Source organism: Sminthopsis crassicaudata, chromosome 2 (assembly GCF_048593235.1).
Source record: "Sminthopsis crassicaudata isolate SCR6 chromosome 2, ASM4859323v1, whole genome shotgun sequence".
Lineage (NCBI taxonomy): Eukaryota > Metazoa > Chordata > Mammalia > Dasyuromorphia > Dasyuridae > Sminthopsis > Sminthopsis crassicaudata.
In genome coordinates, this window is record NC_133618.1 from 207,138,602 (window position 1) to 207,165,276 (window position 26,675).

Sequence of the window (26,675 nt, forward strand, 5' to 3'; positions counted from 1 at the left end):
TTTTTCCTAGGAGAAATGGTGGACTTCTCATCACTGGAGTCTTCAAAAACTGTCCTATATCAGATATGCTGTGGTGGGGATTTTTTTTCCAGGTATAAGTAGACCTCAATGGCTGCTTAGGTCTATTCCAGCTCTGAGACTCAGGGACAGGGTGATCCTGAGAGCTGGACAGCAACTCAGAGGGGAAAGAATTCACTTAGCTTCAAACTCACGTAAGTATCTTCTACCTTATCTCTACATTTGGTAACAGAGTTTCTTAGAATAAAGTGTTGTTGAAATTCATCCTCCCTTGTAGTATACAATGTGACAACTATATTTCAGACACAATGGACAGTTTATGTTGCAAAGTCTTAAAGCACAAACTTATTTCAATTAGAACTTAGAATGCACACTCTTCACCTTGTCTCTGACAATAATTAGCAATTTGGATCATGGGACTAATAATAAATAATTAACATTTGCATATTCCTTTAAAGCTCATAAAGCACTTTCTCATAATGACCTTGTAGGGGTAGGCAGCAATCAATGATGACTTATTATCCTCATTTTACAGATGGGGAAACAGAGGCTGAGCAAAGGGGAATGTCTTGCCCAAGGTCAAATTGGGAATAAGGAGAGAGTTGAGATCCTCTTGCTTTAAATAAAATATCACTGAGTTGTCTCTCCGTCTTTATGTATTTCATAACCAGGGATATGTTTCAGACATGAGGGGAATAAATATTTAGATTCACAGGAACATCTGTGATGGAAGGAGCCAGTTCAAATTATTCATTTCAGAGATGAAGGACTTGGGACCCCAAGAAGGGTTACATGATCCCCAAAGGGCCACAGTCCTTTTCTTAAAATAATGGATAGAGGAACAAGTTACTTATAGAGTACTCCAGTTTAGTTTCCCTTCACTATGCTAAAAATTCAGACTACACCATTATAGACCATAGCTTAGAGTTGGAGGAGATTTTAGAGACCAATCAGTTCAACCCCCTCATTTTACAGAGATACTAAATTCTCCTGAGATAGCAATGGATAGAATGCTGGTCTTGGAGTCAGGAAGACATGAGTTCAAATCCAGCTTCAAACATTTACCAGTTGAATGAGCCTGGCCAAGTCACTTAACCCTGTTTGCTTCAATTTCCCCATCTGTAAAAAGGTTTGGAGAAGGAAATAGCAAACCATTCCAGTACTTTGCCAAGAAAATCACAAATGGGAGTCACAAAGAGTTGGACATGACTGAAAATGACTGAACAATAAATTACTTGATCAAGGTTACATACTACTAAATATGAGCTGAAATTTGAACTCAAGTCCTCTTATTGCCCAGATATGGTGCTCTCTCCACTGTATCACGTAAGAATGATTCTCACTGCAGTCCTAGACTAGATACTCCAGACAACAATGCAGGATGGCTCACCATGCTGAAACTGTCCTTTGGGACTGACTTCCAAAAGATCACATTTTAAAAAGCCAGCTATCAAGGGGAAGATAGGATAGTACAGTAGAATGAATACTGGCTGAAAGGTCAAGAGATCCAATTTCAAGTTTTAACTCAGTCAATTAGCACCTTGTATGATCTTTACATGTCAGGAACTCAACTTCCTTATCTGCAAAATACAAATGTTGGACCAGATGATCTCCAAGTTCCCTTCTAGGCTTATCGTCTACAGATCTACAAATAAATGGTGTTTGTCTTATAGAAAGACTCTACACTTTCCTCTGCATTGACCCATTGCCTGCTAGAGAGAGGATGCTCTTAGTGAAGGAGTAACTTGACCCATGTATTGTTTGAGCTTCTGGTTGATGGGGAGCAGAGGCAGAAACAGAACTTGTCTCACTGCTCAGGGGCTGCCATACAAAGTCATGTGTCTTCTCTGGTCATGCTAACCCTCAGCGGCCATATTCCCGCTCAATGCTCGCCATCAACTCCTCTTCTGAGCAGTCATACAAGATGGAAGTTTGTCTTTCAGGTCTTTTGCTGCTCCTGGTGGAAGTCCTGTGGGCAAAAAGACATGACAGGGATGCTTAATAGCAAGAGCTGTCAGACAGAACAATAGAGTCTCAGAGAGTGGAAATCTCAATTTGGTCCCATGGGATGGGCTCAGAGACATATACTGAATGTATATCCAGGGTCTAAGGATAAAGAGAATTTTAAATAAAAGTAAGTCTGACACAAAGCACAAATATTATACATCATAGGATCTAAGAAATAGTGATTACCTTGTCCAGTCTTCTCATTTATAGGTGAAGCATAAATAATTTGTGTCAGTCAGAATTTGAATCCAGGTCTTTAGATTCCTATTTCTGTGCTCTAGTCACTATACTCTGCTACCTACTCTAAAGAATAAAATAATGATAAAGCTGAAAAGAATCTCAGAAGTCATGGGGGCCATTCCCTTCATTTTACAGATAAGACTCTGGGTAATTCATTTAATTTCTCTGAGCCTCAGTTTCCCCATTTGTAAAATAAGGATAATTAATCATACGTACACAATACTTCAAATTTTAAAGTTCTGTATCAATGTGAGCTATCATTATTGGGAATAGGGAAACTGAGGTTATGGGAAAAGTTATTCAAGATTACACTGTTGATTTGGGGTTGGTTTTTTGGGTTTTTTTTGGAAGTTCAGATCTGGTATTAGTTACTAGCAGTGTAACCTGGGCTAGTCATTTAACTTGTTTGCCTCAGTTTTCTCAACTGTAAAATAGGGGTAATTACAACATGTTGTGAGGATTAAGTGAGATAATATTTACAAAGACCTTAGGACAGCACTTTACTAGATGCCTGTTTCCTTTCTTCTAACTAAAGTTTGTTACGAAGCATCCTCAGGCTCAGTTAGGTACTCTTTCCACTAAAATATGTTGCCTAAGAGTTCACTTAGGCCTCTTTGTCTATCTTCTTGGTGAAAGGTGGGAAGCTCATGGGATTAAAGGGAAATAATCCTTTTGCCTTTGGTTTCTTATAATGAATGAATGACAAATATTTATTAAGCAATTAATATGTGTCATGCACTGTACTAAGTGATGGTTATACAAACAGAAAAAAGAGAGTCTGTTGTCAAGGAGGCAGTGAGGAGGGCACTGCACCTGGAGTCAGGAAGACAGAATTGCAAACCGTGGTTCAGATGTTACTTGCGGAAGTAACATAACTCCTCTCAGTCTCAGTTTCTTCATCTGAAAAATAGGGATAACAATAGCACCTACCTCATAGTGTTGGTCATAAGGTTCAAATGAAATGATGTATAATATGTTCTGCAAATCTTATAGCTATATATTTTTCCCTAGTAGAGGAAAACAACACATTAAGGAAAGTTTAGCTTCTGAGTCTATGAAAAGGCATAGAGTCAAAAGGGTGCAGCTACAGCAAGGCCTGCATATCTGGAAGAGAGGAGTGGATTTGTGAGTCAGAGTGGAGAGAGATTCTTGAATTTTTTCTGGCAAGGGTGGGAATTAGGTTTTGGGGTGTGTGTGTGTGTGTGTGTATGTTTTGCATATTAGAGGAGCGGTTTTAGATAGGGGAAGAAAGAAAGAAGTCAAGCTTGTACCCATTATCATCTATCATGGTTTCTAATAACTGCATAGACTCTACTTTTTAGCCTACCTGACCTGGTTATGGAGTGTGGAATGGAAAGTCCTTAGAAGCAAAATTGGTGATATAAGAGAGGCTGAAATGCCCATCTTACTAATGTGAACATCCCAGAGGTGGTGACCACTATAGTTCATATTTGGTTCTGAAATTGTGAGATATAGTACTCCCAATATATTGCTACTTAGTCACTAGATGATATTATGATCATCTTATAATCTCCAGCAGCACCAGTTGCTGAAATGGGAAAAGGGCAACAAATAAGTGAGAAATAGAAGTTTCACAATGTTTTCATAGCAATTGACCCTAGTAATCAGTGATAGTGGGACCATTATATTAGAACTCTACCACATCTATCTCTAATATGCTGCATTGAGTTTAATTTAGTGAAAATGTATTAAGCATCTACTATGTGCAAGATACTGGTTTTGCAGTTGGTTAGTCAACTAGAATTTTATTAAGTACCTACTATGCTAAGTGCTGGTAATACAAAGAAAAGAAAAAAAGAATCTCTGCTCTCAAGTTGCTTCCAGTTTAATAGGGGATGTTCAGATGAGATAAATTTATAGTAAATTCAGATATCTGATGCCTTTCAGCAGTAGTGGGTGAGGACTGATGGGTTGTGAATGGCAGGATAAAGGAAGCAGCATGGCTAAAAGGAAAATATGTGGCTTTGCCAAAACTGTTCCCTAATTTTATGGAGCTACTCTTTATTGGGAAATAGAACATAGAAGCAGGTAAAGTAATATCAGGTAACCTGAGAAGGAAGACAATATTAACAGTGAGTGGGATCCAGAAAAGCTTTGCATAGGAGGTGAAACTTCCCATGAGCTGAATTTTGAAGAAAGCTGAAGATTCTAAATAGCAGAGGTAAGGAAGAAATGTTTTCCAGTCAGGGGAAGCAGATATGGAAACAGAAAATAGAATGTTGTCTTTGGCTGGCAACAAGGAGATTTGTTTGGCGGGGGGTAGGTGGGGATATGTGTATGTGACAAAGTTAGATCTGTACTTTAGGAAAAATATTTTGGCAGCTTCACAGAGGATGGATGAGAAAAAAGGAGAGACCAGAAGCAGAAAGAACTAGGAGGCTAGCCTAATAATAATAGGCTAGATCTGAGATAATAAGGGTCAATAAGGAATAGACAGAAAAGATGGAGATGATGGAAAAGATATTTTATATATATATGTATATACATCTAGGCAATATCTAAGTCTCTGCTCATTTTATTACCATAATAGATATAGATATAGATATTGCTTGGATATATAATATAAGAAAGAGGGAAGAACCAAAGATAACTTGCAAATTTGGATGACTAGAAGGATGGTGTTGTCAGGGGTATGCTGCTAAAATGGATAAGTACTGGGCTATTTGGGGGAAAAAATCAACCACATATACTTTAAGTTGAATCTATATTATTAACATTTTCTTAAGTGTAAATACTCAACAAAAAAATAAAACAAATTCTCATTTGTAGAGATTAATGATTTCTAACATATAAATACTCATAATTAAAATCTAATAATTCTTTTTAAAGTTGGTTAGAGTTGGCCTCAGCAAATCTCTGAATGTTATCATCAACAGAAATAAGGAAGGTTTAATAAGGAGTTTGGGGATGAGAGAGATAATGAATTCTATATTATATGTATTAAGTTTGAGATAAATATGGGACATATAGGTGGAGATATCCAAAAGGGTTGTTGTTGATAAAAAAGAAAAAACAACTCATTTCATAGGTATATATATCTATATCTATCTATCTATCTATCTATCTATCTATCTATCTATCTATTTTAAATTTTTTGGACTCATCTGAATAGAGATAATTTAATTAATGAGAACTGATGAAATCCCCAAGTGGATATAAATATAAGTTCAGGGACTAGGAAAGTGATTCCAAGTGGGTTTGGGGGTGGGGATAGAAGTGACACTAGAGGCTTATACTGATATAATGATTAAAAGTTTATTAATTGTCTGCAGAAGAACAATCATGTTCTAAGGACTGGGGACTCAATCTCCCCTTTATAGTGGTAAAAACAGGATTTCCATGATACTTACTCAAAGTTGTTATTGTTCTCTATATCTTGGGTGCTCTGAACTGGAGATACCTTGGGAATAATAAAATGAAAAAACATTAGAGAGCTATCAGAGTGGTAAATGCAATATCCAAGTCAAATATTTGCTATAAGATGGTGATAACTTTCACCTCAAACATATAATATAACATTAAACAACTGACTATAGTACCTTACTTTTTAAATTATTCATTTATTCAGAAAACTTATTTATTAAGAGCCTGATATATACAGAGCACTGTGTTAGGTACAGAGAGCAACCCAAAGTTTAGAAAAGACCTAAGCCTGCCCTCACACAATTTATAGTTTACTAAGGGGATAAAATATAAACAAATATCAATATTATGTATTATGTGATAACTACATTAGAGGTTTGCAAAAAAAAAAATTCAAAACAAAACAAACCACATGCTGAGTCTGGGATTGAAACTCTTTAATGACTTGGAGGCTCAGGGGATCAGGCAAAGCTTTATAGAAGAGGTGGCATTTGGAATGGGTTTTAAAGGATAATTAAAAATTCAATATATGAAGAATCAATCTTCTGATTATTTTGGGGAGAATTTCAGGCACAGCATAAGTAACAGCATGGAGGTGGGAAAACAAAAAGCAATTTTAGAAATCAGTGTATGATCATTTCACCACAGCATAGAATACAGAGAGGGAAAGTTTTATGATATAAATTTGGACAGATAATTTTGTACTAGAATCTTCTTTGATATCAGGGACTATGTTGTTTCTTCTAGCCCCAGAGCCTAGTATAGACCTGTACATTTAGTAGGTATCATTTTTTTGCATGGATTTTCATTTTTGAACATATTTTCCTTTGTGCTATGTTGCAGCTGATCCTATTTCATTGTGGGCTTGAATGATCTTTGAAACCCTTGATTTTACCCAACCAATAGTTATTGTAATATCTTGTTGGAAATGTGTGCTACAAATAGCTATATATTTCACACAATTCCTTCAAGTAATATTCATTCTTACAAACTACAGAGTTAAGAATGCAACAAAAGGGACCAATGAAACCATTGTCTATGGTATGAAGTTCAGTCCACCATGATCATGATTGTCACAAGACACAAACATATCAAAATTATTGCTTGTAACCACAAGAGTGTCTGGGACCCTGAGATAGCTAGGATAGTCTTCAGCAGGTGGTTATATTACTTTTGGGAAAGTCAATTTGCCAAAATGAACTAATACATCACAGTCTCCTACACGAAGCCACCAAATATTCAGCCTTTGGAGATCAGACTTTTTTTGAATATACAACTACAGGAAATTGTCAAGATTGCCAATCTCTATGATGCTGCTGAATATAAAGACTGATGTGGGCGTAGCCCCCTTTAAGATTCCTTGTCTGATCTCCAACTTCCTTTGGGACTGATCTTTGATCTACAAGATTGTATTCCAAGGGGAGAGATCCGGATCTGAGCCAGTTTGGGCTGTACCCAGCCCCCACCGGATCTGAGCTGGCTTGAGTTTTCAGCCCCCACTATCTGCTCAGGTTTCCCCCAAATAGTTTCTTCCTTATCTGAAAAGCCTGCCAAGAATTTGGCACTGCCCTAGGCTCCTTAAATCAAATAAAAGAGCCAAGGTGGAATCATCCCATGGAGGAGAGTTGAAACAATGCTGGCAACCATGCTTTTCATCACAGACTCTCTGTCCCGCCACTTTTGGTGTATTTCTTCCTCTATCTAATACCTTTTACTAACCAGACTTGAACCTTAGTTCCAAACTCTACAATAAACCTTTTTTTATCAATCTAGGTTTTCGGGCCCGTAAATTCATTTACAGGGGACTCTCGCTGCCACTAGAACTCATTTAACTGTGTATCTTTGCACCAAATCCAAAGGGGTTGCAGGGGAGCACTATGTGACTCTCTATACCCCAAACCTGCCACTAGACCTCAATTAATCCTAATTTTATTGAGGTTATACCTCATCATTAGGTATATACCTCATTAAAGACTATATATGCTTATTATGTAGTACCAAGAACAGCAGACTACCAAAGCATTCTCTCCATGATACAGCCTCCTTACTGAAGATGTCTTATCAATACTTGTGAATTGGCTGCTTTCAGATAGAAATGAAATGTTTTGTTTTTAGTTAAAGGTCAAAAATCTTTTTAGTTCCATGCTCTCCACAAGAGAAATGTCAAAATGTGATCATTGGGTTGAAAAAAAAGGGCTATTAGGCTTTCCATAACAGTTTTCTTTTTGTCTTTTTTAGGCAATATCTGTCTCAAAGATCTTACTTTCAGCCTAGTCCAGACATCAAGCCTCCCTTCAACAGATTTGAAAGAGTGGGTGTAGTACATATGGGATCCCTGGACATTTGGAAGGAGAGCTAACATTTCTATTTATTAAAATGGAGCATTTTATTTCTTGTTCTAAGTAATTAGTATGCTACTTAGAGATCTCTCTCTCTGTCTCTCTTTCTCTCTCCTTTTCCCTCTTCTTTGAAATGCATTTGTATTTAAAGTTTATTGGAAGGTATGCTCTATGTTGCTTGTACTGAGTCACAAAAAATGCTAGTTAATGGCACAGAATCTTGAATATCAGTTAATAAATTTGAACTTTGTCTTGTGGGATATGAGGAACTAGAGGAGTTTCTAGGAGGTGGGGGATGGCATAGGAATGATATGTTGATGATATTATGAAAATAAACCTCCCCATTTCCTGTAAATCTAGTTGGTGAACCTTCCAGACATATATATTACAATATATAATCCTTAGGCTCAGTGACAATATCCATATCCATGTTGGGGATTCCTCCCTGGAGGGCAGCCTTCAGGCTCTGAGTACAGCCCAATGAAGAAATAGTAATGAAAATAATGTTGAATTTAGAGTTGAATAAATAACAACTAGAATTTATATGGTGCTTAAATGTTTATAAAGTATAATTTTACATGTGTTTACTCCTTTGATCTTCATCACAATCTGGTGAAGTAGTTATCCCCATTTTACAGATGAGGAAACTCAGGCTGAGAGGTTAAATGACTTGCCCAGGGACACATAGAAAATGTCTGAGGCAGGAGTTGAATTCATGTCTTCCTGACTCCAAGTCTGACTCTCTATGTACTGAACCTTCTAGTTATCTCTAATGACAGGTTCAAATCCTAGCCCTGCTGCTTACTACCTTTGTGACCTTGTACTAATTATTTCACTTCTCTGGGCCTCATTGTTAAAATGAGAAGTTTAGGCTAGATGATCCCTAAGGTTCCTTTCTAGTTTCCTAGCCTAGGATTTGAATACTTAAAATAAAAACTCATGTGACTGTTCCAACCAGTTCAATGCCTTCTCTCTCATCTGAAAGTTCAAAGAACACTACAGCTTCTGTCAATTCAGCAATCCTGAGCAGCTCTTCTCAGAAGCTCTGCCCATAGACACCTTCAGCTATACCAGAAGGAGGCCACTAGGCTCAGAATTATTTTGCTTTGGCAACTGAGATGTTGAACTTGGTTGGGTACCATCTAGTGTTGTACTAGTAACAAGAAGGATTAGTTGTCTTTGATCACAGATGGCAACCCAACTGATGCACCTGTCTTTTTGTTTATCTTATCTCAATTTTATTTACCAAAGTCTTCTGTTAGTTTATCATGGCTGAAGATGATTCTGGGCTCCCAAAGGTTTGGACGGCGGGAGATAAGTTCTGCCAGTTCCTATCAGGCTAGAAAGACTTCAGATTTGAATTTGGGAGTTGACTGTATGTCTATTTTCTGTGGAAATCATTTGATCCTCATCATAAGCTGGTGATGTGGTTATCCCATTTTTTCAGATGAGGAAACTGAGGCTGAGAGGTAAAATGACATGCCCATGGACACACAGGTAGTAAATGTCTGAGGCAGGATTTGAATTCATGTTTAGAGCCTCATTAAAGGAATGTTAGTCTATAGAGATGGTGATTTTTTTGGGGGGAATCATTTATAAAAATCATCTATTGATGGGTTGAAGATGAGCAAGTCAATGTACCCATACTGATGAAACCATTGATTCTTGAAGTAATCTCCCAATTCTATTTCCTCCTTCATTAATACAATATTGCTATACATGATTCTGCTTAGGAAGGGAATCTGGAGACTAACAAATATGATAGTGGGGCTTTGGAAAGATCTGGGAATCTAGAGAGAAAGTTTGAATACTAACTCTGTTGATGACTATCTGTGAGACTATGGGCTAGTCATTTCCCTTCCATTGACTCTCCATGACCTTTCCTGAATACTGTTTCATAAGGTCATAGATACAGAGTTTTATGGGGCTTCAAAAGCTATTAAGTCACCTCATTTTTTAAAGGAGGAAAATAATGCTCAGGTAGGTTAAGTGGCTTTTCCAAGATCATACAGGTAGTAAGAGTCAGTGGTAGGATTTGAAACCAGATCCAAGGCTCTTTGACACTAATTCTTAAAGTCCTTGGAGTCTTCAGACTCTGTAAGAAGCCATAGTAGCTTTTATGGAACTAGAAAGCACTTTAGAATCCAACCCTGCCATTTTGCAAGTGAAGAAACAGAGGTCCTCAGGTGTAGATTGATTTGTCCATGATTACTTGGCTAGTAAGCCTCAAAACTGGCATTACAACCTAAATCTTCTGACTCCAAATTCAGTGGTCCTTGCACTAAACCTCATTGCATCCTCCCTGATATTCAGTGCAAAGAGCAGTAGCTCCAAGCAAAAGGAGTTAGGTTCAAATCCCCCTCTGACTCGTACCATCTGGATCCCTTCTTCTTCTCAAGTTTCATTCTATAATTCTATAATTTTAGAATCCAAATCTTTTAACTTCCTATTACCTTTTGGAAACAAAGATTTATGGCTTCCTTGTTACCAAGATAAATCAGTAGTCATACCTAAGAAGTTAGTAGGTTAGTGAAGAAAGGCTGGGCATTATGACTGTTGACTGTTCCTCTCTACAAACTCTTTGATGGACTCAGTAGCTGTTTCTTTCTTTCACAGAGACTAGCTGGAGGATGTTCCTTTAAACCCTAGCAAACTGAAGATAATACCCGAGACATGGTCTGACTGGAGGACTGGATAGAATATTTTTATTAATGGAATCTAGGATGGCCTTACTTTTTTTTTCTTTTTGACCACCATATTATACTACTGACTCATGTTGACCTTGTTGTCCCCTAAAACACTCAGATACATTTTACATTTGCCATCAGTCCCTTCCTTTAAGATCTAACAGGGCTAATACTCTCCTTTCAATTATGCCATTAACCATTTAATTCAAATTTTGTCCTAGCAAGAAATTTTTACTGCCTATACTTGAGTCTTAGAGAAATAAAATAATTTGCTAATATTCACTAGGGTAGCAACTGTCAGAGTTAGGGTTCAAATGTAAGTTTCCTGATTCTAGAACTAGTGTTCTTTTTCCTAATATGCCCAGAATGTTAGGGAAAAAGATGGCACAGCATCAGGATTTTACGAACTAGTTGAGGAGATAATAAGACAATAAGTAAATATCACTAACCAGATAATATAAAATAAAATGATAAAACATAAAATAAGAATGGTGGAATATCACAGTTAGTTCTGTTGGTGTTCTTTTTTGGACGATGAAGTCCATGAAATCAGGGATACTGCAAATAGAAATTTTTGATAAATGCTGCATCAACTGACTTATTGAAGTAGTGTTTCAGTCAACAAATCTTGTGCAAATTCTGCCTACTAGAGTCATATTTCCTTGAGTTCCTAAGAGCAGGGATAAGATGAGAAGTTTTTTGTCTAAAAGATATTTATAGCTGAGTGATGAGAACATAACATGTATATCTTGCAATAAAGGACCCTTCAGATGTATAGGAAAAGTTTAGAGGAAGAAATTTTACACAAACAAAGGCCTAGACATTGAGGAAGCTCAAACAAGTCCAGTTAACACTTGAAAAGTTGTTTCTTTCCTACCCAAGAAGGTGTTTTATTCAACTACATCCTGGCCTCCAAAAGCCATGCACATACTTCAGGTCACTTCTCAGCGCTCATGGTCATTTCAAGATCAGGTCCGAAGGTCCTCTATTTTCTTCTCTGGGCATTTTAACTCTAGGGTAGAAACCAAAACAACCCCATGCCTGACTAGCAGCTAGGTAAGAAAAAAAAACAGAGCACTGGATCTCCTGTCAAGAAAACCTGCGTTAAAATCTGGCTTCAGACACTTTGTGACTCTGGGCAAATAACTTAATCTGGTCTATGGCAGGTTCCTTATCTGTAAAATTGGGATGATGATATCACCTACTTCCTGGGGTTGTGATGAGGTTAAAATAATATGTATAGAATCTTTTGAATTCCTATTATGATCACACAGATCTTTATGAGTTGTCATGTACAAAAAAAAAATCTATCATTTACTGGCAGAGTACTTAAATCCTTCTTTCTTTCTGACACTTTCTAATGGGCACTTTTAACTGTTCTCTTTTTCTTGTCTTCCTCGAGGAAAATAGTGACCTTCTCCTAGGTATTCCATTTGGAAGCTGGAAACCCACCTAGTGAGTATGTTTTAGAGATTTTATTCCCAGGTCCTTTGTGATTCTGCAATTCAGTGACCTAGATTCAGATTAGCCCTTGCTGTTTACTAATTGTCTCTTATTCTGTGCCTCTTTTTCTTTATAAATTGAAGGGAAGAGAGGAATGGGTAGATGGTCCTGTGGACAATGAATGACACAATATCTCCCTCTTGTGGCATATGGCAGTACCAGCCTTTCCCTGCTGAGCTACTGATGCCATCTGTGTCAGGGCAAGCTGTCAATATGAGCTGGGATCCCCAGTCAGGGTCAGGATGGCTGAGATCACCTGGGACTTGGTTAGACCTGTTCTTGATCGAGCAAGGTGTTGGTGGCTTTAGTTGTTGTCCCTGGAGCATGTACTGTATTATTTAGGGATCAGAAAGAGCAAAAACAAACACCTATCTGTTTGAATGTACTGAGTAAGAGCTACTGACAAGAATGCAAAAAGCAGGTATGCTTAGGTTGCTCATACTGAGGGCACACGTACACACACACACACACACACACACACACAGCCATTTTCAAAATCTCAAACAGACCCTACCACAGAAAAGCTTCATTTAAGACTTAAAAACAAACAAAAAATAAATGGATTCTTTTAGGCAAGAAAATGTTTGAATTGCTTAGGAATATGAGCTAAATTAACAAATATTTATTGAATCAAGACTAAAACCTTTTACTCACTTCAAGAAAATTAAATTCAGAAGTTTTAACATTAAAAATCTTATAATTTCTTGCTCTTTGTGACTGTTGTTAATATACTGAGTCAAGCTTTTTTCAGCATGAGAGTTGGTCCAAACAATTAACCTGTGCTTTTGATATACAGGATTTCTGTCATATTTCAAAAGATCCATGTTTATGTTGGTGTGGGTATTGTACTGCTGCTCCTGGGCTTTAAATGACAATCTTAGTGTCATCCTCACCTCCTCACTTAAACTCACCTCACTTATCCAGATTAGCAAGATCTGGGCAAGAAGTCTAACCATTGTTTACCTGTTTCTTCAACTATAAAATGGAGATAGTAATAGCACCTACCTTCCAGGGTTGTTGTGAAGATCAAATGAGGTAATTGTAAAACTCGCTTAGTATAGTTCCTGGCACATACTAGGTACTTTATAAACATTAGCACTCTTTCTTTCTCTTTTTTCCTTCTTCCCTTCCCTCCTTTTTACTCTCTCTTTCTCTGCCCTTTCCCTTCCTCCTTCTCCTCCTCCTTCTTTTTCTTCTCTTTTCCTTCTTCTCTTCCTTCTTATCTTCTCCTACTTTTTCTTCTTTTTCTCCTTTTCCTTTTCTTTTTTCTTCCTCCTCTTTCTTTTCCTTTCCTTTTCTTCTTCCTCTTCCTCCTCTTCTTTCTCTGTTTCTGTTTCTTTGTGTTCTTCTTTTCCTCTCTACATCTCCCCTCTCCCTTTCCCTTTATAGCACACCACTCTAGTACTCTTATGACCTCTCACCTGAACAATTGCAATTACCTCGCTTTGGTCTCACCACCTCAGACCTCTCTCCACCTTCTCCAAATCATACTCCACTAAGCTGCCAAGGCAATTTTTCTAAAGCAGAGATGACTGAAAAAAACTCCATTATTTCTTTATATCTCCAAGATGAAATATAAAAATGTAAAATATAAAAGAACTTTTAAAGCTCTTCACAGCCTCACCCCTTTCTATGTCTTTAGCCTTTTACCTTTATCTTCTACATAATCTACAATCCAGCAATACAGGTCTTCTTGCTGTTCTTCATATAAACATTTTATTTCTTCACTCCAATACCTTTTCACTGCATGTCTTCCATGTCCAGAATGTTCTTTCTCCTCACTTGCACCCTCTACCCTTCCTTCCTTTAAGACTCAGCTTACATCCAAGAGAGCCTTTTTTCTGATTCCCTTTCATTTACTTTGCATATCTCATATGTACAATTATTTGCAGTTGTCTCCCTCATTAGACTGTGCATCCTTTAAGGGAAGGAACCACATTTTTGCCTTTTTTTTTCTAACTACAGTTCAGTTACTCTAACTCAGGTAAAAGTAAGAATTGAAGACTTTCCATGAGAAAAATAAGTTTCTGTAGTGTAACAGTTGGCCTGAGTGGCCCTTTTGAGAATCAGTTGACCTAACAAAAATGAAGGTATATTGATTAATCTGAGGCATGTGGTCCAAGAAGCTTACTCTGAAATGGAGATTACAATTTCCAATAGGGGCAATGGGAAACCAGAGCAGGGTAGGTAGCTACAGAGAAGCTGACCAGTAGAGAGTAACAGCAATGGGTAGATTTAGTAGATTTTAGCTACTGCCAGTAAGGTAGAGAACTTCCAGCCCACAATGGAGTCCCTGGACCACACCAAGTAGCCTTAGGCAAAGCTTAACAGATTCACGTGGGAGGAATTTCCGAGGTGCAATGCAAAGCACTTAGGCCAAAACCCCAGTTCCTTTTTGAGGTCTGGGTAGTCTTTCTTTTTCCCACTGAAGCATGACTATGTGGGAGATTATATCTGTTAGTGTGTCTGGGAGTGAGGTGGAGGACTGATACAGATCTATTGCTTTATTTGTCCTATTTATTTTGGTATTCTGTCTAGTTAAATATTTTGCTTTAATTTATGATTCCTGGCCTGTTGTAGAGAATGTATTGTAAACTTGAGGGCATTAGACAAATATTGTCTTCTTTCCCTTATTGAACTCAAGATTGTACACTATTTCAAAGTCCGATTCTTTTTGTGCAGCAAAATAACTGTTTGGACATGTGTATATATATATATATATATATATATATATATATATATATATATATATATATATATATATATATATATATATATATGTATATATATATAGTAGTTAATTTATACTCTAACATATTGAACATGTATTGGTCAACCTGCCATCTGAGGGAGGGGTGAGGGGAAGGAGGGGAAAAATTGGAACAAAAGGCTTAGCAATCGTCAATGCTGTAAAATTACCCAGGCATATATCTGGTAAATAAAAAGCTATATATTAAAAAAAGAAGAAGCAATGTGATTCTGGAATTCAGGGGATATCCATTCTATTTGCAATACTGCCATCAATCCAAGTCGAATGGGTTTCCCTTTAAACAAAGAATTGGAAAAGGGAGAGGAAAAAGTCCTGTGAGCTTAGAGTAATGGTGTAGTGTAGCCCAAATCACTGAATTGGAATCAAAGGACCTTGATTTGGGCCAATACTTTCTCCTGCTCGGGTTTAGATGTAACGTCAAAGATACAAATTCTATTATTTGTGCTTTCTCTAATTCTATCAGTCTGTCTCTGCCACAAGAGGGCAATATTACACAGTGGGTAATCATTAGAAATGCCTAAAACTCCCCAGACTGTGGGTGTGCCCCCAGTGCTAGGGCTGACCGGCTGGTTTGCTGCTGAGATTGACAAGAGTTTCTTGGAGTTTATCTGATCCCTACAAATCCAGGACTCCCAGAATAGTTGAAAGAACATTAGGCTTACAATCAGCATACCCCCATTCTCATGCTGACTCTGATAATAACTTGCCTTTTATCTTTTGTCAAGCGGATTCCCCTTTCTGGGTCCCAGATCCCTCCTCTATAAAAACTAAAGGTTCTCTCACGTTCATTCTAATGCTGACATTCAGCATGCTAAGGTTCCTTCTGGCCATGATGGTTTGTATTCTAAGATCCCCTCCTGCTCTGATATCTTATGCTTCAATCCCTCTTCTGGGTAAATGCAGACCATGTTGGGCAACATTCAGCAAACACACCTTCTTGCCTATCAGAAAGGCCTCTTTACATAAGGAAAGTAAGGGGAGTGAGCCAGCCAGACCCTCCCTGTTGCCATGCCAACTGTCCACTCATACTTCCCATGAGGAGAATATTTTCAAAGCCACAGATATTTCCTCCCCATTGGAGAAGGCAAAAGGGAAATCAGAAACCAAGTTTAGACTCCTGAGGAAAACTATGGCATTTAAAAAGAAAGGATAAATCTTAGTTCAGCCCGAACCAGCACACTCACATTGCTCACCAGTTACCATATTAGTTCTCTTGTTAGCCTGAGTTTTTTGCACTGGAGCCTATGATGCTTCTCTAGGCAGGACTGGTAACCAGTGACTATGTAGACTGAAAATCCTCTCCTGATTTATCCTGGGGCTTTAGCGTGGCTTTGTAGAGTTGCCTTTCTCAACATGTAATCATCTTTGTTGCTGGGTCATCTTCATTCCAGTTTAGCAATGGCACCCCTCAGGAGAGTAATTGTAAAGTATAAAGGTAAAGTGACTTCCTTTTGGAGGCCATAATATTCTCTGCCAGAACACAGTTTAATCTTTGCCAGAATGCTGGAAAAGGGCTTGCTTTGCCTAAGGAGAAGCAGCAGGTTCTCCAGAAGCTTCCCAGGAAATCTGGCCACAGACTTAAAAGTTTGTTTGATTTTTTCCCCCATTATTGGATCTGTTATTTAAGTGATTTGGCTGAAGAACTTCCCTTATCAAAGCAATTCTTCACTCTTAGAATCTCAGACAATTGCCCAGAATTCCCATTTCTATTTTAAGCTTTAGGGTTTGAAAAATGCTTTTCTTGTAACCACTGTGAAAGGTAAATAGTTTAATTATCCTCAGTTTATAGATGAGGGAGACATTGAGAGATTTGGCTTTCATCATCATAATTTCAGGATGGATCATACAAGGTATTCTTTACATATGAGGAAACTGAGACCTAGAGTAGTGAAGTGCCTTCCCCAAAGTCACATAGTCAAGGGAAGGGTCAGGGTTCATATTCTGTGCTTCTGATGCTAAGTCCAGGGGTCTCCCAGTGAACCAAGTTGGCCCTTGCTTTGAGGATTTAATTATTTTGATGGAACCCATAAATGTATCACATGCCACTGAGGGAGCATAGAAACTTTCTGAAGAGAGGCAGCTGGTAGCCAAGTGATTTCAGCATTGGTGTTGGAATCAGCAAAACTTCCGTCCAAATTCTGCTTTAGATTCTGACCAGCTATGTGACCTTATCTAAGTTACTATTTAGCCCTCTTACCTTACACTTGTAAAATCATCCTGTGTCTCAGTCATAAAATAGGAATAATAATAAAAGCACTCATGTCCTAGGATTGTTGTGAAGATAAAATAAGTAGTCCTGGTGTCAGAAGACCTGAATTCAAGTCCTGCTTAAGATATTAGTTGTCTAGTATCTGGGTAAGTCACTTGCCTCTGTTTCCTCATCTGTAAAATGAGCTAGAGAAGGAAATGGTCCGTACATGACTGAAACGACAAAAACATTTGTAAAGTGCTTTGCAAACCTTAAAATACCATATAAATACTAGCTATTAGTTTCATCTTTATCACCATAAGTATCTCCCCACTCCTCATCTTTGCCTCTGGTCTTTCCTGGCTTCCTTCAGGATGCAGCTGGTTTTAGTTGTTGTTTGTCCTTTGCTCCTCAAAGAGGGCCATGGCATCAGGGAGGGGCTGCCATGACATGTCCGTGATTTGGAGTTGAGTGAGGGAGGGCTGGGCAAAGTCACTTGCCTCACTTCCCCTCCAGATATGCAGATATGTATGAAAACGACTGAAGATGACCCTGAATGCAGTGGGAGACCTTGACCTTTTTAAGCTAAAGTCCTCAACAGGTCTTAGTTTGACTGAGACTGCACCTATTCAGTGATTAAAGGGTAAGAAAGAAATGAGGAAGGGATAGTCTCTTTTACTCAGTCTTTTAAAAAAAAGGGAATTAATCTAGGAGGAGAAGACTCTCAGGGTTTCTACATGAAACCTCATCTGACTCCCCTTCAAAGCTAGTGCTTTCAGGAACTGGAAACTGAGTGGATGCCCATCAGTTGGAGAATAGCTGAATAAGTTATGGTTTATGGAATATTAATGTTATGGAATATTATTGTTCTATAAGAAATTATCAGCAGCATGATTTTAGAAAGGCCTGGAGAGACTTACATGCTAAGTGAAGTGAATAGAACCAAGAGAACATTGTACACAGCAACAAAATTATATGATAATCAGCAGTGATGGATGTGGCTCTTTTCAACAAATTCATGATTCAGGCCAGTTCCAAGATCTTATGATGGAGAGAGCCATCTGCACCCAGAGAGAGGATTGTGGGTACTGAATGTGGATTACAACCTAGTATTTTTATCTTTTTTTTTTTTTTTTTTTTTTTAGTCATTGTTTGCTTGCCTTTTTTTTTTCTTTCTTTCTCATTTTTCCCTTTTTGATCTGATTTTTCTTGTGCAGCAAAATAAATGCGGGAATGTATATAGAAAAATTGTACAAGTTTAACATATATTGGATTATTTGCTGTCTAGGGGAGGGAGTGAGGGGGAAAAAGGGGGTAAAAATTTGGAACACAAAGTTGTGAATGTTGAAAACTATATTTGCATATATTTTGAAAATAAAAAGCCATTTTTTATCATAAATTATAAAATAAAATAGTGTAAAATAGTGTAAATGCTATGTTGTGGAATAAAAAGCTATTATTAAAAAAACCCCCAAAGTTAGTGCCTTCCCTCCACTGATTCTCATTTATATTGTATAGAATTTATTTGTATTGCATGTGTATTGTTTTTCCCATTAGACTGTGAACTCCTTGAGGGCAAGGACAAAATTTTTTTTGTCTTTGTATTCCCAGTGTTAGTACAGCACCTGGCACACAGTAGGTGCTTTATAAATGTTTGTTTACTGACTGAATGATTTGTTCAATACCAATATCTTGTTGAGTATCAAAGAGGAATTTTATCTTAGATCTTCACACCCTGCAGAGTACATTATGGAAAATGGTTCATGGTCATTAATCCATTTGCTCCTCAGGAACCACTTTTTATAAAGAGCATTGCTTGAATGTTTCTCTCCTTCCACAATTTGTTGTGGCTATTTGTTTAGTCCTGACTGACTCTTTATGATTTACTTAGCAGAGAAACTGGAGTGGGTTTGCCATTTCCTTCTCTAGCTTATTTTACAGATCAGGAAACTGACCCAAACAGGGTTAAGTGGCTTGTCCAGGGTCACAGCTAATAATTGTCTGAGGACATATTTGAACTCAGGTCTTTCTGATCCCAGACCTAGCTCTCTATCTGAACCATCCAGCTGTCTTTTTTCCTAAATTATTCCGTACATTTTGCACTGACTTAGTGATACATGTTTATATTCTCCCAATGTAATGTAAGCTCCTTGAAGACAGAGGCAGCTTCTTTTTGCTGACTTTGTATCCTGAATTTCTAATCCAATGCCTGGAACATAGCAGACACTGCACATGTCTGCTGTTCAATTGTTGAGAAGTGACTCACCAAGTCAGGACAGGAAAAAGGGTTTGAATTCCAACCATCCCTAAGTCTAGGATTCTTTCCTCTGCCTCCAGGCAACCTCAAACTTCTGGTTGAATCATCATTATGAAGAAGCCTTAGTTTCTTTCTCTGTAAAATGGGGACCAGGAATTTTTAAGGTTCAGTTCCAGTTCTGAATCTGATCTGTTGGAATTATTTCCTCAGGGAAGGGCTAATGTGTTATCAAAAGAGATTTCTAGGGAAATGAATAGCCAGCGAAGAGAGGTTTTTCTTAAATTAGTAATAACAAAAAACCAACCCCTTTTTCCCCCCAAGAAACCACAACAGACTTGGGCATTTTAAGAAGCCCAACTCTAGGACCTTTAGTCTATCCTTAAATTGTTCCTTTATTCATTTCCAACACAAACTCTCAGAAGATCCTGATGAACTGCCAAGTAGCGTAACCAAATTTGGTGAAGGAATTCTGCTTTGTAGAGCTGAGCCTTTTGAAGGTTCAGAGTTACAATGGTTTCCAGGGTTCCTCCTCTTGTTGGCAGCCATCCTGTTTCTACTACTTCTCATAGTCACAGAAACAGAACATAGACACTACATAGACCAGATCCGATTCTAATTAGATTTCCTCTGGTTTTATAACTAAGAAAGCTGAGGTCCAGTGTCAAAGGCACTTTTTCAAGGTCACAGCCAGTCAGCAACAAACCCTAGAGGAAAACTTGGGTATTTATTTGGCCTCTGAGACCAATATATTACAGATTAATTGGAGGTCTCTTTTTGGTTCTCTATTCTGAGGGAAGATCCTCTAGGACCTCTTTAAGTGTCCTATAGCATGAATACTTCATCCTATGTCTAAATCTTAATATTAACATTTCCCCAAGACAAATTCTTTGTTCTGGTTTCTGCCCTAACTTAAAAATGGGGGCAATTTGTCTCAGCAAACACTGTTCTATTGAAATGATCTCTCTAGGCAACCTCCCCAGATTGCACTCATGCTCCAGAGTGCACTCTCTCTCCAATGAATATTTAGAAACCTGGTTACTTTCTCAGGCTCTAAGAAACTACTCATTAGAACAGTATTATGAGGATAATAAATAATAAATGGGACATCAGTAACCTGCATATGAGAGATGTGAGTTGGCTTGTCTATATGTATTCCCTATATGTGTAACTTACTACCAGCATAGTTTAAGTTTTTGCCTACTCTTCCTAATGATGCTTTATATCCTTGGGGAAGCTGTATCCCTGGCTTATAGGGATGTTTTATAGCTACTATTCTTGACATTTTATCACAGTAATGCCTTTGCTTTAAGCTGATTGTGTCTCCTGGTTTACTATTAAAGATAAACTCAGTGGTAGGTGCTTGTGAGCTAGAGTTATTTAAATACAAACCCACAAGTTAATTGGAGAGTAGTCTGAGAGGAGAAGAACTGCTGGGAACCCAACTTGCAAATTAGTGAATGTCAAAAATGTTTTTACTTAGTTCTTTCTCTTCATCATAAGGATGTATGCAATCAATTTTTCTTCTTTTTCCAGAAATAACTGTGACATAATAATCACTCACCATATCAGTAAGCATTTATTAAGCATCTTCTAATTTCTGAAGAATACAAAGAAAAAAATGAAATATTCTCTGCCCTGAAGGAACTTATATCAGGGAAAGCAATAAACACACATATGTATGTGGGTATGTATACACATATGTGTATGTACCTACATGTGTGTATATATTTGTATACATACAATACATTCAAGATAAATTGGGGAAGGGGAATAATTAGGAAAAGCTTCACGCTGAATGTATCATGAACATAGTTTTAAAGTCAATAAGGCATTCTAAGAAGCAGAGGTAAGAGCCGAATGAATTCCAAACATGTGGACAGCTGGTTCAAAGGCAGAAGACAGTTTTTCGTGAGAACATTAAGAAGTCTGGTTTGACTGGACCATAAAATGTGGGAAGGGGAGTAACAAATAAGAAAATGTAGATTAGTCAGCTTTTGGAGGTCTTTAAAAGTAAACAGAGCTACTTATATTTGATTATAGGGAATAATTTAAGTTAATTGAGTAGGGGAGTAACATGGTCAGACTTAAAACCTCAAGAAACTCACTTTGGGATTTGTGGGGAGGATGTACTAGAGAAGGTTGAGATTAGTGAAATAATCTAGTAGAGAGGTGATTAGAGTTTACTCACTATGTGAGTAAACAGAAACTGGGAAAAGAAAAGAACAAATGTAGCAACTAGTGATATTAAGGAAGTGAGGAGTCAGAATTAACACTGAAGTTGTGAATCTAGGTGACTAACATGGGGAGCTCTTGTAAGAAATAGAGACTTTCAGGAAGGAGGTAGTTTGGAAGTGGAGAAGATAATGAATTCAGCTTCTTTGAAAATACAAAAAGCATTCATAAAGGTGTATTTTCAAATATATGTCCAGCAATCAAGGAATAGATGACTTAACAATTTGTAAAAATGAATATAATGAAATGTTACTGCACAGTAAGTGACTAAAGAATTCAGAGAAGTATGGGAAATGAATTTGGAAACACTTGTGTGAATTGATATAGAAAAAGCAAGCCAAGAAAACTATGTGTGTATGCATATATGTATATATGCATTGATGCAATACATATATTTATACATTTACACAATGACTACAACAATATAAGTCAATATGGACAGTGTCCAAAACTAATCAAAAGTGAAATATCAAACTATCAAGCTCACCCATCTATTAATTTTCAATAAAGAAACTATATTTTAAGGAATATACCTTGTTTGAGTGTTTGTCTGAAAGTATTTGTAAATCTGAAGACAAAATATATCAATAAAATTTTAAGCTTAAAAAGTTTCATTGATCTAGAGGTAAAAGCCTTACATATCTGAGACATGGTCAAAAACTAGGAAGAAAGCAAAAGCAAAAGAAACAAGCATCTATTAAGCTATGTGCATGTATTCTGGTGAACTCTATATCTATTAGGAAAAGATATATGTATATGTATAGGCACATACACATATACACACATATATAGATATAAAATAAATAATATATGAAAATAATGTACAAAATTAATTTATATTGATAAATTGGGAGGAACACCTATCTCCAAGGATGTTTGAGAGGGTCTCACTTGTATGCCCTGGTGTAATGGATAGAGTAAGACATAAGTTCAAATCCTGTTTAAAATACTTGGTAGCTGTGTGACTCTGGCTAAGTCCCTTAACCCTGTTTGCCTCAGTTTCCTTATCTGTAAAATGAACTGGCTAAGGAAATGGCAAACCCCTCCAGATTTTTGCTAAGAAAGTCTCATTGTGGTCACAAAGAACTGGACACAAGTGAACAAATGATAAATCGAGTTGTCTGCTTGTGTGTACCTCATTAGACTGTGAGAACAAGGATTGTCTTTTGTCTCTCAGTATCTCTAGTGCTTAGCACAGTGCCTGGTACATAGTAAGTGTTTAATAAATGTTGGTTGATTTAGTGAGTCTGTAAGTGGGCAAGTCACTAACTTTTCTGGACCTGTTTCTTCATTGATAAAATGAAGGAGTTAGACTAGCTGGCCTCTAAGGTGGTCCCTCCTAGCGGTCTGACCTTGGTGTTATTACTATTATAATGATAATTATCATCCTCTCCTGAGAGACATATGGTGCCTTGGAAAGAACCCTGGTGGGGGAACGTAGCTCTGTCATCTCAGGGAAATTGTTTTACCTCTCTAGGGGCCAGCACTTCTTTACCTGTAAAATGAGCAGCTCAGGTTTGGGTTATCTCTAAGGTCCTTTCCAGGGTAAAGATTCTATTGTGTCATGTGACACGAGACTGCTGTTGCTAAGGATACACTGTTTAAAGGTGTAGTCTATAAAGAATCATCTCCAAATAGATATTTCTTCAGGACTGTATTAACTTCCTTTAAATGACTCTCCACTGTCCTTCTACTTGGGCCTTCAAGGGCCAAAAACAAATTTCAGTGCTTCATCCTCTTTATCTAATCAGACTGCAACACACATACACACCACTCTCCCTTTTGTCCTCCCTCAGTTACCAACTGAGTTGACCAGAGGCCTTAGGAAACAAAAGAACATTAAAACCTGGCTCCCCACTGGGAGATCAGATTCACTTCAGGAGAGAGGTTTCTTTTTTTCCCCTCCCAAGACTGTTACTTTTTTTTTTTTTTTTTTTAAAGCTTTATATAATTAAATACTGATACAATTTTAAAGATTCATTGTTATAATGATGGATAATTAACATAATCATAGCTAGAATTTATATAATGTCTTACAAATATTTTCATTTACTCCTTGCAGTACTGCAGGGAATTAAGTGATATTATTGTTATTACATATAGAGCTACAGAATTGGAAGCAGAAGTTAGGTGGCTTGCCCAGGATTATACAATTTGTATGTGTTTGAGTCTGATTTTGAAATAAAATCTTCTTGACTTCAGATCTAGGACTCTACTCATCAAATTCATTTAAAAATAATTGTTAAGGAAAACCTCTGAGTTACAAATAAATATTTAGGACTCACTTTTCCTGTATCCTTAGACCCTGCTGTTGATCCTTCAGGGGGGATGTTTGACAGCACTCCCAGATCAAGTGATTCTCCATGGTATTAAAGACTTTAATTCCCCTGTTTATTCAGAGGGAAAGGGCAGAAAAAACCTTCAAATCGAGGTGTTTTAAAATTTTTTCTTTTAGGGTTATTATTTTAGGTGGCTGGGAAAGGAAACGAAGAATGTAAAGCCCAGTTTTGCTACAAATTTGCTTTGTGACCTTGGATTAATGCAAGATCCCCAGTTTTTTTTGTGTGTGTAAAGTCTATCATGTAAAGATATTCTCTAAGGTTCTTTTCAGCTTTGATTTTCTATAACGGATTCCAAGATTACACCATAAGATACCAACTTCCTTTGCCTTTGGGCCTTAGCCTCGCTCGAACTTCACCATACATGGAAAACCACTTTTGGTTTAGTACTCAGAGGTTCTAGCTACAATTTAGCTCCTTTATTAGGGAGGAAAGAGAAAGGGAGAGGTAAAGGGAAAAGAAGAAAGGCAGAGAGAGGGAGGAAAACAGAAGCGGAAGGAGATTCAGAGAAAGACAGAGATATAGACAAAGCCAGAAGCAGAGAGACAGACAGACAAAAACACAGAGAGACAGAGGGACAGAAACAGACACAGACACACAGAACAATTGTAAGATAAGAAAGAATCACAGAATCTCAGAGTTCAAAGGGCTGTCAGCATCAATCCAGTCTAACTATATCCCCCAAAGTATTCCTACAACCTACTTAACAAGTATTGATCCAGACTCTCCTTGAGGATCTACAAAGGAAGGGTGATGCAACCTATTATATCTCATTTGCCATCCCATTCATTTTGGGGGTAGCTATAATTATTAGGAAGTTTTACTGTGATCAAGCCCAAATTTACCTCTTTGTACCATCTCTTACAGCATCTAGTTTGAGGTCAAACAAAACAAGTGTAATCTTTATAACATATGATGACCTTAGAAATGCCTGAAGATATTTATCATGCACTACTAGCTACTTCCCTTCTTCTCTCTTCAATTCCTTCTTCTCATTTGACATTGAACTAAAATCCTCTTCAATTTGAATTGCCCTCTTCTTGATGATGAAGATAATAACTAGCACTTATATAGCAATGCCCTTTATAAATATCTATTATATTATATTATATAATATTTATCTCATTTTATCCTCTGGGAGGAAGATATTATCCCCATATTACAGATAAGGAAACTGAGGCTGTGAGGATAAATGACTTGCTCAGGGACACACAGCTTTTTAAAGCAGGAAGCATTTTGATCCACTGTACCATCTACCTTATTATCAATGTCCTTTTTTGAAATGTGCCAAGACATGGACATACATTTCTAGATGTGAGCCAAACAGGACAGCACACAATAGGGCTATCAGTTCCTTAATATTGAAAACTCTGGTTCTCCTAGGCATTAAGATGGCCTTAGGTTTTTTGTTGGTTTTGGTTTGGTTTTGGCTGTTTGACTTATTAAGTTGACTTACTAAGGTCCATCACTAATCCCCTCGTATCTTTTTTTTTTTTTTTTTCCAGATAAACTGCTAGCTAATGATTGCCTCCTCTCCTCTGCGTTCTTGAAATCAATTTTTTTGAACCAAAGTTTAAGGGTGTCTATACATTCTTATTAAGTTTCCTTGTATTAGCTTCAGTCTGATGTTCTAGTCTGTCAGGATCATTTGGGATCCTAACTATGACTCTGTGTCAGAGAGAAGACATGGAGAGAGGTGGGGGAGATTTAGAGGGAAGAAAAGGAGGAGGAAAAAAGGAGTGAGGAAGAGAAAAAAAATGCAGGGGAGAATGGGGTGAGAAACGATAGCGAAGAGGAGGGAGGGAAGAAGAAGGAATGGAAGCGAGGGAGAGTGGAGTGAAAGGGAGGAGAAAGAGAATTGGGACGGGGTGGGGATTGGGGTTAGGGGGGGAGAGAGAGATTTCAAGAAGTTTTCAGACGGTGAAATCTTCAGCTTGTCCCCGAGCCCCTAGTCCCCCTCGCGTCCCTGCCGATGATGTTTGAGTCCCAGGAGAAGGAGGGGTCTGCTTTGCGACCTAAGGAAAGCAGGGAGATTGGAATCCCAGGCAGAGTGAGGGAGAAGCGATGGGAAGATTAAGTCGCACAGGGGCTGCTAGGTCAGAGGAGAAGAGGTTTTGGGGGACCCGGAAAGTCTCTACTGAAGCCGAAGAGAGGCGAAAGAGGGAGGCGCAGGTTGAGGCCGGGGACTGACAGGATGGGGGTTGTAGCGGATTCTTATCACTCACCTTGCGCTCGCCACCGCAGCTGAGTTTCGACTGAGACGGGGGAGCCCCACCCAGGTGTGAGTTCGGTCCCGGCCGAGAGTGGGAGGCCCGACTTGGCCAGGGTTCGAATGTTGGGTCCCAGGCCTCCGACTCGGCCAGTACCTGGTCCAGCAGCAGTGACTCTGACTCCGGCTCCTTCTCCTTTCCATTTTGGGGCGATTCATAGTCTTGGACAGCGCAATCCCCGTGGGCCCCTTTTCTTGAGCCTTCCTGCTGCCCATCCTTCCCGTCCTCCTCCTCCTGGCAGGCCTCGGTGTCCCGCTGCCCATCGCCCAGCTCCTGGACACCAGGGACCCCTGGGTTCTTGTTAGGGCTACGCAGCTGCCTCCGCGCCCGCCTGCTCCTGCTGCTCCCGCTGCCCATGGCCCGACTCTGGCCTCCCCGGTGGGAGAAGGTTGCTGAGCCTCCGCCTTAACGGAGAGCTCCGGGTATCCCGGTTAGGGAAGG

At 38.3% G+C, this 26,675-nt stretch overlaps 1 protein-coding gene across 1 annotated transcript; it reads right to left on the reverse strand.

Moving 5' to 3' along the window:
- On the reverse strand, window positions 1–26,675 carry CYS1 (cystin 1). The gene is made up of 3 exons (XM_074288123.1): window positions 26,190–26,675; window positions 5,637–5,686; window positions 1–1,987 (listed from the first exon to the last, which is right to left on the reverse strand). Exons 1-3 carry the CDS (start codon window positions 26,589–26,591, stop codon window positions 1,882–1,884), a joined length of 558 nt encoding a protein of 185 aa, XP_074144224.1. The 5' UTR covers window positions 26,592–26,675; the 3' UTR covers window positions 1–1,881.

What these genes read in the sequence shown, in the direction of transcription:
- CYS1 (XM_074288123.1), bottom strand. Translation starts at nt 26,591, where the DNA reads ATGGGCAGCGGGAGCAGCAGGAGCAGGCGGGCGCGGAGGCAGCTGCGT. An exon ending in GCTGCGGTGGCGAGCGCAAG is followed by an intron (nt 5,687 to 26,189) that starts GTGAGTGATAAG and finishes ATTATTCCCAAG; the next exon opens with GTATCTCCAGTTCAGAGCAC. An exon ending in GAGAACAATAACAACTTTGA is followed by an intron (nt 1,988 to 5,636) that starts GTAAGTATCATG and finishes TTTTGCCCACAG; the next exon opens with GACTTCCACCAGGAGCAGCA.